This window comes from Anabas testudineus, chromosome 12, assembly GCF_900324465.2.
Source record: "Anabas testudineus chromosome 12, fAnaTes1.2, whole genome shotgun sequence".
NCBI classification, from domain to species: Eukaryota; Metazoa; Chordata; class Actinopteri; order Anabantiformes; family Anabantidae; genus Anabas; species Anabas testudineus.
In genome coordinates this window covers 7,568,831-7,582,157 of record NC_046621.1, presented here as the reverse complement: position 1 = coordinate 7,582,157, position 13,327 = coordinate 7,568,831, and the positions used below count along the sequence as shown (strand labels likewise).

Below are 13,327 nucleotides of genomic sequence, written 5' to 3'. Positions count from 1 at the left end.
GCTTCTCAACGCGGAATCAAAGAGCAACTTGATGAATATTCAAAGTTTCCGTTCACGGTGGCTGACGACAGGAAAAAGGTCGACGGAGGTGCTTTTTAACACTTTTCACACATCGAGCAGCCATCGAACAGAGCTCAGCTCACCCCTGAGAGGATACGTCCACCAGTTTGAATCCTCCCTGTGCAATCAGCAGTCTTCCTAGGCTGTGTTTATCCACACGTGTGTGTGTGTGTGTGTGTTTCGGCGCTGTTGGAGCATCAGAGCATCTTAAAAATGCTGCTTGAACACCCGGGATCAAGTTGTCAAAACACGGGGAATTTCTCCCGGTACACTTCAGGCCAAGGTAAGAAGCCGGTTTCACTAATTTACCTGTGATTGTGCATTCATTTATTTTGTGATCTGTGATATTCAGGAAGCACCGGCTTCTAATTGATGCGCTAATGAGTTACAATTAGGCGTGAAAGTGAGGATAACGCAGCAAATGAGCACAGCGGGACGGTGGGAGGTGGGAGTGAACCTTGGTAAACTGTGAACTTCCTAAAGTGTCTCTGGCCTCCAGGCGAATGGGAAAAGCGAGAAGAAGCTGTCAAAGTTGCAGAGGAGCCTGCAGAGGAGCCTGCAGAGGCCCGCTGGCCGCTCACAGGCGCGTCTTGTGCGCTGCGTGTGGGAGACGTTATGAATCCGTAATGAGGCTTCATTGTTGCAGAATCACACTAACAGATGTTGTGCGAGTGCTGTCATCTCACACCGCCGCCTGTGGTTGTCACGAGAGCGGTTAGAGGGAGAGAGAGAGACAGACAGAGAGACAGACAGACAGACAGAGAGGGAGACAGAGAGAGCACCGGACCCGGAGATACAGCAGCCTTCTCTGCGGCCAGCAGGTGCCGAGCTGCTCCCTGTCGCTTCCCCGGCGACATGAACTGATCAACAGGTGTCACATTCCTGCCCCGACAGGTGGGACACCTGAGGTCGACAGTGACGGTGTTGGTGGAGTCTGAAATGGAGACAACTTCACAGAGATGAATGCACAAATTATTCATTTGTGCAAATATTTCTGCCACTCACAGGGGAAACATGGCACATTTTATATCTCATTTCTCAGTTTGGCCTCTTTTCACCTGCTGCGTTCTGGTTGCAGGAGGCAGAATTCATTTCGTTTAAGCAAGTGGTCACTTAACCTGAAAACCTTTTTTCATTTTAGGTTATTTGATTCGCAACAAAGAGATAAAACCCTCGAAAGTAATACTTGAAATAATATCATACATTTAATCACCCTGGTACTTTGAACTAAATTCAGTTTTTACCGACTCAAACAAACAAAAACAATCTAAGGACAAACGGGGATTTATCTTCCCGGGACTGACCTGTCTCTGATGGCCGTTTTATCGCTTTGTTGTCCCATTACCTCCAGGATCACCCCCTTCAAAAGTGACTGATCAATATGACATAAACATTATTACAAAGCTGAAAAGTAAGAGGGCCACCCGTGAACCCCGCACCTTTCTCCAAAACGTTTTTTATACCTCCTGAAATACAGGCAAATAGGGCATTGATTTTAAATTCATCAGCGGAGCGGGGCCGCTGTGGCACTACCGCTGATTTCCCCAGGCGCTCTTTTGAGCCAAAGATCAGTGTCAATAAAAGTCACTGGGGTGTTGGTCCGATCAACATGTTATTGAACAGCCAATCTCTCCCCTAAATAAACACTTGTCTTTGAGCACTCAACACGCATGAGATGAAGTGTGTGTGTGTGTGTGTGTGTAATCATTTCTTTAAGATCTGATAAGATAAAAAAACCTATAAGAACAAGTATTAAATCTAAAACATGTATTTTTGCATGTTACCACTAATACCACAACGAATAAATGACAACCCAATAATAATAATAATAATAATAATAATATAATATTTTAAATGTATTTTAAATGTAAGGCCAACTCTAGTTTCATTTAAAGAGATAAGGAAAAATAAACATGTTTATTTTTTTCATGCATGGAAACTGAATTAAATTTGAGTCCTTAGAGGAATCCTCAAGATGTTCATCGTTTTACATAATAAATTAACAATTGTTTTATTGTGTCAGATTTAGATGCTGCTGTCACGTCAGTCCAGCTTTCACACGGAGATGTTGAGCATCTATTTATTATTCCACAGATGCTTTGTTGGGCTTCTAACACGAGACACGTTTATCTCCTTCGGTATGGAAACAGCTGTTATGATCAGATCCAGAGCATTTACAGCTCGACCATGTTTCTTTCTTTCCCCTTTTTTATGTCGTCACGTCGTCCCGTGTTGGCCTGATGATGAAAAACAGAGAGAAAAAAGTCATTTGAGAGTTGGAAAAAAGTGAATGTTTCCACATTTGGATCTAAATTAAAAGAGGAAGCGAAGAAAAGTGAATAATGTTTGATAGTCGTTGTTGTTCTCTTGTTTGGAAAGTAATAGATTACAACCCTGTAACGCATCTCCGAGTGACGTTCCCACCTCACGCTGCCACTCCATTGGTTTCCCCGCATCACCGCCTGTTTATTTTTCTTCCGGGTAAGGGAATCAGTAGGTGATGTTAATCTATCTCCCTGTCGCCCAGGAAACGGCGCAGCTTAATCCTGCACTGGCTTCAGCACAGTGAAGCATAAAAGCAACTCACGGCGCGCTTGTGCTCGCTTTGGAGCCCGTGCACGCACACACACACACACACCTGTTTGGTGTGTGAATGTGGATACATGACAAACAAAAGGACAGTTTGCCTTCATGTAGGCCAGAAACGATGAGCCATGGATGGACGTGCTGAGCGCAACTCCTCAAAAGAGGCACCGAATAACGCGGAGATGCTTCTTGCTTTGCTGTCGCACAGCGAGGAGTTACGGAAAGGTAACCCACAGTCACCGTGTTGTGTTTCGTTTAGTGTGGATTGTGTGTGATCGCATCACTGTGGCGCGTCGAAATGGGCCTTTAACTGTGCCTGTGGCACCAAGTGCAGGTTTACAGCTGAGACGCATGCCCCACTTCTGTTGCTTTTGATCTCGGCAATGCAACTTTTACCTTTTAGATTTTGATGAATGAATCGTTCAAATTTCGATATGTTATGTGTTGATATGAAATTCACCCACACATATTTAAGGTTGTGCATGTTGGAGAGCACAATAGCAAACGGATGTAAGGTGTATTATACTTCTGTCGTGACGGCTAATTTCGTATTTCCACTGTTTTCTTTACGGAAATTCAAATATAAAATGTTCCGATTTGAATATTTATGCGTCTGTTATTTGAATTTTCCCCAGAAAGAGAGTCATTTGTCTGGACACCTTCTTGGTTTGTACCGTGCGACTCTAGGCCGCAGTTTTCTAGTTTTACAGAGCGCTTTGAATTAATGATGACCTGGATACACCTGTTCTTCACGTGGCTTCCCACCGCACTTGCCGGTAGAAATGGCTCCTTAATGTTTCATGAATTGTCCACAACTGAACAATAGGAACGCGATTCCTTGCACGGATGGAATATGAAGTGGTTGAGCTTCTTTTAATTAGTAATAAAGAGGCCTGGTGACATCTTACTCGGCATTTCAGTTGTCCTTATTTAACTTCTGTTGTTGTTTGTTTGTTTGTTTATTTCTTTGGTTTTGTTTATTTATTTTATTACAATGCCTAGGACGCTTTGATTTAGGGAACATTGGTAAAAATGTCTCAAACTGAGTTTTGAGTCGTTTTGCACCGTGGGCCTGTTGCGCCAGAAAATGCCCGTGCGTAAATGTTAACTCTTCCCAGTTAAACACATTTACAGGACGAAATAATAATCACTTGATCACTATTTGATTAATGACATATTAATTTTAAACTTATACACATCATTTAGAATTTTAGAATGCTTATATAACAATGCTCAGAACTTGCATAACTGGATTTACGCACACGACGACCCCCATCGCCATCGGTGTTTATGCATGGCGCTCTCAAGTTGAATGTTTTTATTTTCTGAGAATAATGTATCTTTTTAATTTACGTTATTAAAGCAATGTTTGAATTTTTATCGACACGCATGCTTATGATAACACGTCATGAAAAGGTTTTGTGAACAGCGCTTGAATCCTAAACGTATTACATGTGATGCAAATATGGCTAAATACAGTAGTGGTTCAAGAAAAATGTAGGCGTAATGACTGAGGAAGCAAACGAACATGTGAAATGAAACGTTTATTTATTTTATGGATTCGTGTTTGTGGTGACCAGATGCATTTCGTTGTCGATCACATGCAGCTAAGGGCCAAGATCTCGGAGTTTATCGGAGTCGATGCACCAAAACACATGGATCCACCGCTGTATTATACAGACAGTCCCTGATATAACTGGTCAGATGTTCGAACACTTCACTCACTAATATTTCCGGAAAAAAACACGTTTTCCCCTTTTTAGAACAGCTTTATGTGGTTTGTTTTTACTAAGCCACCACTTGTTACTGAGCCTGATCATTTATTTGCGTAATTACACTTTGTTCCCAATTTCCATTAAATATCTGCTTCTAGTTTTTACATTATTTTACTACATTTGGAGAATGCATTAATTTATAATATTAATATCTACATATTTTTAGTTTTATGAAATATTTTTTTAAACGATGAAATGACCAAACGTTCAACCGTTTAAAAGAACCTAAATATTATAAAATAGACACAAAGAAAAAGAAAGCGGTCAGACAAACATTATTTCAGCTGTAAAGTTTGCCTAATGAAACGGGTGTAACCATCGACATGATTATTTTAGGTGTGGTTAGTGTCTTTATTAAGAACAATAAACATGTCTCACGATTCCTGCAGAAATTCCAGTGTGTGCCGGCTGCAATCAACACATCGTGGACCGCTTCATCCTCAAAGTGCTGGATCGCCACTGGCACAGCAAGTGCCTGAAATGCAGCGACTGCCAGGCCCAACTGGCGGACAAGTGCTTCAGCAGGGGCGACAGCGTCTACTGCAAGGAGGATTTCTTCAAGTGAGTAGCTTTCAAAAAAAATAAATCCCAATTCTTTTAAAGACATATTTAAGCACAACATCTCCCCTCTTGTTTATTTGAGTCTTGGAAAGTTATTATATAGCTAGTCATGGCAAATCTCTAATTTTCCAAAAGGAGATTCGGGACCAAATGCGCAGCCTGTCAGCAGGGGATACCGCCCACACAGGTGGTGAGGAGAGCGCAGGACTTCGTTTATCACCTGCACTGCTTTGCCTGCATCGTGTGCAAGAGGCAGCTGGCCACAGGCGACGAGTACTATCTGATGGAGGACAGCAGGCTGGTCTGTAAGGCCGACTACGAGACCGCCAAACAGAGAGGTGAGCCGCGACCAGCCACCAGCTGAAACGACTCTCTCCGTGTTTCTGTTGTTGCCCTAAAACTAACCAGGCGCGCACATGTTGCACAGAAAGTACCCGTTCCTTAATCACCTGCTTTGAGCTGTGTGTTTGACGTGACAATGAGGTCACCCATAAACTTTGACCCACCTGCGCTAATTGCATCGTTGCCCGCAACCCAATCGATAACAAACTGCATAAAGTGGAGTCCCAGAGGCTTCCACTTGCACTGTGCACTTAAAGGAATCAGCTTTCAATAACTCTTATTATTGTGCCTCAGAAACTCTTGTGGACACACACATGCTAAAATTATTTATCCTGGTTCATTAATGTTAGTTACATGACTACAAATAGAAAATAAAGCTCCTATAATTACTTTACTATATAAATATTTGCATTAAATACAAAAATCACATTTTGTTTATGCATGTTAACAGTAATTAGGTTTGAACATAAAGATATACAGATAAAATAGGAAAAAGGTCAGTTAGATTGATTATAAACTTTTATTTTGTATTTGTTAAAATCTGTTACTTATTTTACAGATTTTAAACAAACAATTTAAGATTTCAAATATCCCAATGAAAATATAATTTCTATCTCTAACATCTGCAGCATAACAGAAATGTGAAAGCATTCATCTGTGTTTTTCTAAACTATTGTTGCAAGTGTATCTCTTTAAAATAAATTATTTGTAGGACTTCAAAATACAACAAAATACTTTGCTGCCATGAGAGTTTCAGATTTTTGCTACACACGGTTTCATTAGATACCTCGTTTAATATCAACAGTCTATCAACAGCACATAACTTCACTGAGAACCCGGTGCTGTGCTCTGTAGAGAGCAGACTGGCCATGGTCAGGTTTTATCTTCCCATCTGTTTATTTGAATTTACTGCCCTGCACCAAGTGCTGATTTATGCAGCGAGTTAACACTAAGTTTTCGCAAAAAACACACACGTTTATTTTACTAATGAGAGGGTGCAATTACTTGGGCAGCATCCATTTGGATGATGGTTTTGTATTTCGCTGTGCTGGCCAACAGATTTGTGGACATGATGCAATTATGCACAGGATGCCAGGTTTTGGTTTATAGGCACAGGGGAAATATATCCATTTATGTAAAATTACAAACTTGTGTATTATATATGCTGTTTTATGCAGTTAGTGTTAAAATGTTTATGTTACTGACCCCCACCTATAGGAGAACCGATTTCTTGTAATATATTATTATAAATGTGTGTATTAGAAACAGCAATGACAAAGAAAGAAAATACGATAGTACCATGTTTGTAAGTGAGCATTTTTATTGAAACTTCAAGCCCAGAAATTTGGTAGGGATGCAAATTTAACTTATTTACTTACATTGTTTTATGTTAATGCATTTTTATAGAGGCAGACTCAACTGCAAAAAGGCCACGCACAACCATCACTGCTAAACAGCTGGAAACCCTGAAGAATGCTTACAACAACTCACCCAAACCTGCCCGCCATGTTCGAGAGCAGCTATCATCAGAAACAGGACTGGACATGCGGGTAGTGCAGGTAAAGTAGCTTATTATCCATTAAGGACTTTTCCATTAGTGTCTTGGCTTCATTATCAAAAGACTATTGTGCCTGAATCGGCACAAGTCCACTACATGAACTGTGTGTGTGTGTGTGTGTGTGTGTGGAAGTGGGTACTGGTGGCAAATTTACAGCTAGATGGAGTAAAATGAAGTCCACATGAAAGTCAGCGTGGTTTAAGTGCAAGCTCGTTAACAATTCTGAGAGGGCCCCTTGCATATTGTCTGCTGCCGACGAGCCTCACGCTGGTTGCTAGGTGGTGGTCATATATATTGTTTTATTTGCAAGGACAAAAGTAGAGCTGGAAGCCACTAAAATGCTCCTCATTATTCAGTGAAAGGGGTGAGGTGAAAGGGGTTCACGCAGGGTGGAATGTCATTAAGGAGAATGTAGAAGTGCTTTTTGTGCTTGGGACTGAATTATATTCATTTTGTATGTACGATACAATTAACAAGAAATACATTTTGTGTCTTATATCATAGATGTTTTCAAGAAGTGGGATTTTGGACCACATACACTACTGAACGCGCACTGTGTTCCACCAAGCAACAATTTATAGATCAGATTAAACGTTGATAAAGAAAAAATGTGATAATTTAAGTCAGCGGTGCGCTAACCTGTCTGCTCCCTCGGGTGAGGATGACTTGTAGTTGTCGTGCAGTTAATTAAATGCGTGATAAATCTAGAAGAGGACACTGGGCCCTGGATTACTGCTCCGTGTCGCTGTGTTATAGGGTTAGGTGAGCGGTGTCCAGACAGTCCTTGAAACTTAATTTTATTTTAATACTTGAAATGTGCATTACGAGAAGATGACTTTGGATGTGGAGCACTTTGCGTGTGCATTGAAGGCATGATGACATGAGAAAGACATTTTAAGTTATTAACAGTTACTGTATGTACGGTTGTTAAGGGTGGGATTTGTCAGTAATGTACTCAACAAAATTAAGACTGTAGTTTTTTAATTTGAACCAAATAAAACTTTATTTCTGTTATGCAATTTGAGACGTTGCTCTACGGCATTCAAATGTGACTTAAAGCCATTACCACAGGAGAAAATGTTACTTATTTCTTTCTTTATTTTTTGCTGTCCAGGTTTGGTTTCAGAACAGGCGAGCTAAAGAGAAAAGGCTGAAGAAAGACGCTGGCCGGCAGAGGTGGGGGCAGTATTTCCGCAACATGAAGCGGTCACGAGGAAGCTCCAAATCTGACAAGGACAGCATCCAGGAGGAGGGAATGGACAGTGACGCAGAGGTGTCCTTCACAGGTACAGTTAATCACACAGAATGAACACTAGTGGCCTCTTTGACTTCTAATCATAAGACTTCAGCTACTTGTTTCGTACACCTGCACATTTCCTAATGCAGCAAGTCTGCACTGACAAAAACCTCAGCAGCCTAGAAAGAAGCAAAATAAATAACTTTAATCGTGAATGAATTCCATTCTATCTTTTTGTCTATGTTGCACAGATGAACCACCCATGTCAGAGCTTGGCCACACTAATGGTATCTACAGCAGCCTGAGTGAGTCCTCTCCAGCCATGGGGGGCCGCCAAGGGGGCAACAACCACAGTTCCTTCCCCCTGGAGCATGGTGTCCTCCCCTCTCAAGACCAGTTCCACGACATCCGCTCCAACAGCCCCTACGGCCTACCTCAGTCACCGGGGCCACTTCAGGCGCTACCCAGACACCAGCCCCTCATCTCCAGCCTGGTCTACCCTGATTCCGGCCTTTCCATTATCGGCCAGGGCAGCGGGCCTGGGATCAACCCCTCTGTGAGGGTCTCCATGGGGGCGGCCAATGGCCCCAGCTCAGACCTCTCGACGGGCAGCAGTGGAGGATACCCAGACTTTCCTGCCAGTCCTGCCTCCTGGTTGGATGAAGTGGACCACGGGCAGTTTTGATTGGACAATATCAAGACTTTTTCCTTTTTATTTTGTTTTCTGTGTCTTTTGTTGGATTTTAGGAACAGGACAGTGATTGTGTAAAAGGACTAGTTGACTGTTGTCTTTGGGTGTCACCAATATATGATTAACAGCTCACTTAAATATCTGTGATCTAGATGGTGGGAAGGAGGGAATATTCTTTATTGAAAGCACTTGGCCTAAAAATCGTCCCTCAGTCATAAAAGTATCTGTAAATGAAGGGACACTGAAAAACGTTCAGTTTTTACATACCTCTAAAAGCTATTTCAGAACAATGTAAAGACCACAAACCCCCCCGCTACGATTGTCATCTCTTCCTGTGCCTGTCTGTTTTCTACAGGGTGTTCAGGTGCAGGAGTCAGTTCATTGTTCAGAGTCTTTAAATGTCTAGTTGTTGCCAAATGTCTATATACAAATATAATGGTTTATCATTGTGGAGACTTTATTTTTATACAGTTCCCTTCTTGGACATGAATAAGAACCCAGATATGAGGACTTTGTACATTCTTCAACAGGGATGTAGGCAAAAATGTAGATGTTGTCTTAAATGGTACCTAGGGGTCCAATTACTTCTATGCATTTGTGTGTTGTCAGATGTATCTCGTTCATTTTGTTCTACTGAAAACAGCCCCGAGGAAGAACTGCTGTTGCCTGCGGGGTCTCTTGTATAGGTTTGTTTATGTGGAAAATGTTTTATGTCTTATTTATTCCCTCTGGCGATGATGCTGATGATGATTCCTGATGAAATAGCAGGACTTTAATAAATTTGTCATCGAAATCAAGATGGAGTTAAATCCTTTCTGGCTACAAAATTGTGGACCAAATGAGTGAACAGTGCATTCGAGTAAAACTATCACAAATTTGTGACACAATTTTTTTTGGAAATATAATGTCAATGCTAAGAAACATGAGCCAACAAAATTATCGGATATCTTACATCCTGTGTATGAAACCAGAGTGAGCCCACAGTTCTGTTTCGGCAAATTGAGTCTCTGGCTAACTACCAACACTGTATCAGGAGTTCAACAGCTCTTTAGTGGAGAAATTTGATGCAGACAGAGAGTCAACTCATCAATTCAGAGATTACTGGGTCTTGTTTGCACAAATGCCCCTATGGGAAAGGAATCTCCAATCCATTAGAAGAGGGAAGGATCAAGTGCCCCTTGTGAATGTCCTCATTTGTGTAGTTATTCAAAGTCAGGTTCAATTAAATAGATTAAACAGTGTATGTGTGTGTGTGTGTGAGTGTGCACATGAATGCGTGCATGTGCAATTGCATGCATATATATTCGTTTCTCAAACGTATGTGTGCAAACACCCTAACATTACGTAGATGCAGATGGTGGAGCGACTTTAAAGTTTAATCTCTACCTTACATCATTTGTCACATTTCAAACAAGCCGCTTTTATTTATTTATTTATGAACGTGTCCTCTCCTGGATATTTATGGCTGTGTCTTCCCATCATCTCTAAGCAATTTGCAGAGTGTTTCTACAACCGCTTAACTGTTGAACCGAAAACTAATTGCAGGACATCGTATTTCAATGGCTGCTGAATTCAGGTCAGATTTGTTGATTTTGAACATCACAAAAATTACTCTGTAGTTCAGTACAGTTGGTACTTAGAACAGTTTTATTTATAATTATCAAGTATGTTAATGCCATATCACTTTATCCATCACATTTTGTGGCATCTTTGAGGGAGTTACTTTTTTACTCCCCTGTAATCATAGTTATATTCCTGTCTTGATATATTAAACAGTGATACATGCAGTAACATTGTGATAAACAGGCACACATTAAATTAAGCAGCACATATAGCAATTCAAATGATTCATGATAATCAGGGGTAATTTTGCAAATTGAGTGTTTATGTGCCGTACTGTAAGAATATTCTGCTGATTGTAAGTAGGTCCTCAAACCTGTCCTGTGCTCAGGCCTGTTATTTTAGAATGCAGCCTTCAGCTTCCTCCAGAAGTAATGGCTGCCCACACCGCTCCTCAGGTTCCCTGAACACGAAAAGGAACGCCAGACAGGATATTCAGCGGAATCCTTCCAGCTGAGTGGCAGGTATCACTGTTGCCTCGCAAAAGCGACAGGTGTGTAACCTGATCCAAAGAGTGTTTGGCAGAGACAGTCAGGGGGTGAGAGTGAAGTGTCAAAGGCTGTGCTAATCTCCTACCATATCCACTGTGGTCAGTTTACTGCGCTGTTTGTCTTTGGGGTTAGACGGGCTGATTTGTTGCACAGTCAGAGCAAACAGGAAGAACTTAGTTTAAAAGTTTAAGCTGTTAATTGTACTTCAGTTTCACTCATTAAGAAAGCATGGCAGACCAACTGACCACTTGCTAAAACTACTACTTTCAAAACTCTAAAAAGTGTTTGAATTCGTTGAACCATGTGACGTTTGTAGTTGCATTTTGTCTTAGTGAATAATTAGTCATAATGGTTTGCTTCACCTTAATCACTTATTTTTTTAATAACTCTCTCACATGACAAGTGTGAGACGTTGGTGACCATGGACTGAACTTTTCTAAGCAAATAACAGGGATTACCTCACTCCACTCTTTCAGATTAAGTTGGAAATCCACCATTTTCTCAGGGAACAATTAGATTAAGTTGGAAACGTGCAATTTAGCAGATGGGCTGTAGAAGTCAGAAAATGGGCTGCCAGGGAGCTGGAATGCAGATTGGTTCACAATATGTGAATAAGTGGTGGGAAAATAATGTGAGGTTGAGGGATTATGTGTAAAAGTTTGATTGGTAATTGAAGGTCATTCTTTGGCAGAGAGGGGGGAGCTCACTCCTTATGTGAAGCTGCAGAAGATGAAGCAGTAACGTGATTAGTTATGTACTAAATAAAAAGCAATCGGAAGACTGGTTTCTATGAAGAGCAGAAGGTTTTGAGATACTGTCTTGACATCCCACGTGGTTTTCTTGATCCTGGGCTACGTCAAGACCGGATTCTTTAGTTCATAATTAAAATCAACAGCATGAGCTCATTGTCAAGTGGAATTTTGAACACTACAATTTAAAGGAAGATTTGGACATTTTGTTATCATATTTATTCACTTTCAAATGAATTTAAGTGTTTTTTATGCACTTCTTTATGAAGCTGCAAGGAGGTGTATTCGATTATGTTAGAGATAATTTATAACAGCAAACAGCTGGCTTGTCTCCTTCTAAAACTCACCATAGCTGTGTGAACATGCTGCTGAGTTCAGTAAAAACACTTTATTTAGATGACCATATTTTGGGACAATAAAGAAGCTCATTCTTTAATTTCCACTCTATTGTGTGGCAGTTTTTTGGCTTGTCCAGCACACACAAAGTTAAATAAGTTATATTCCAACATGCACCTTTAAAACTTATTGTATATTGCTACAGAATGTCAAAAAATAATTATGCAGTAGTTTTCAATGCTATGTCACTTCATTTATCGGCAGTGTATAAAGAGAAATAAGCCCATTAATGCTACTTTGAGGTTTGCAAATCAGAGGCATTAGAAACATTAATAATAATAATAATAATAATAATAATAATAATAATAATAATAAGAGATTTTCTAACAAGCAATTTAATCAACAATAGATTTTTTTTTCATTTAAAATATTTAACTTAATATTAAACTACATGCTTGTGGAATTTACAGAAAACTTGTTCATTTCTCAAAGTTGTTAATTCCTCTGACAAATAATTCTAAACTCTGATTAAGCTCTCTCCAGGTTTGTTTTGTTTCTAAATTACAATTCATAACATAACATAAAATTGTATTTCTCATAAAATCACCAGCGTGGGCAATTAAAAAACAAAACAATAAAAACAAACTTCACGTTGTAAAGTTATGAAATATAAATTTGGATCTCAATCACGGTTATGGTTCCCTGTTGCTTTGCAGCTTCTGTTAAACTGTTGCTTTTAACTGTCCTTTCTGTAAAGGACTCTAAGCCTGATACGCCTGTTGTCTCTTTCTCTCTCACACACACACACACACACATACACACACACACACACACACACACACACACACACACACAAGCCCCCAGCCTCATGTCAGATGGTGCTGAGTAAATCAGGGCTGACAATAACACCTCCCTTGGGTCCTACACATCACGGCCACAATTCAGACCTAATGGAGCAGCAACGGATGGGAGGCTTGTGTGTGTGTGTGTGTGTGTGTGTGTGTGTGTGTGTGTGTGTGTGTGTGTGTGTGTGCAAATGTATGCGTGGACGCAAGGAAGCTGTGCTGTGCTCTTTTTCATTTTGGGAGGGTGTGGGGGTGAAGGGATCAGGGGAAAGAAGAGGAGGAGCACAGTGGCTTATCCATGGTGCAAATATGAATCAATTAAGGCGACCTGTTAATGAATAAGATCCTCCAGTGTTCAGGGCTTCATGGCTGTGTGGAGGCTGAGATGGGAAAGGAAAAGGTGCTAGAAATGAAGAAGATATGAGAAAACAAGAAAGCAAAGAAGATTAGTAGTGCATTATGATTTGGCTTGTTTT

The 13,327-nt window shown here is 40.6% G+C and overlaps 1 protein-coding gene across 2 annotated transcripts; it reads left to right on the top strand.

Annotated features, from left to right (window-relative positions):
- The first annotated feature begins 273 nt into the window (after positions 1-273).
- Positions 274-8,804, top strand: lhx3 (LIM homeobox 3). 2 transcript variants are annotated; one of them, XM_026355942.1, is made up of 6 exons: positions 274-343; positions 4,811-4,982; positions 5,118-5,320; positions 6,732-6,883; positions 7,997-8,168; positions 8,371-8,804. In XM_026355942.1, the coding sequence occupies exons 1-6, from the start codon at positions 274-276 to the stop codon at positions 8,802-8,804; spliced, it is 1,203 nt and encodes a 400-aa protein (XP_026211727.1). The 2 variants fall into 2 exon arrangements, with proteins under 2 accessions (XP_026211727.1, XP_026211726.1); XM_026355941.1 differs by lacking the exon at positions 274-343 and adding an exon at positions 2,775-2,871.
- Positions 8,805-13,327: the final 4,523 nt, after the last annotated feature.

Coding starts and splice junctions, on each gene's coding strand:
- lhx3 (XM_026355941.1), top strand. CDS start 2,775: ATGGATGGACGTGCTGAGCGCAACTCCTCAAAAGAGGCACCGAATAAC. Junction 6,884..7,996: donor TGGACATGCGGGTAGTGCAG/GTAAAGTAGCTT, acceptor TTTGCTGTCCAG/GTTTGGTTTCAGAACAGGCG. Junction 8,169..8,370: donor CGCAGAGGTGTCCTTCACAG/GTACAGTTAATC, acceptor TATGTTGCACAG/ATGAACCACCCATGTCAGAG.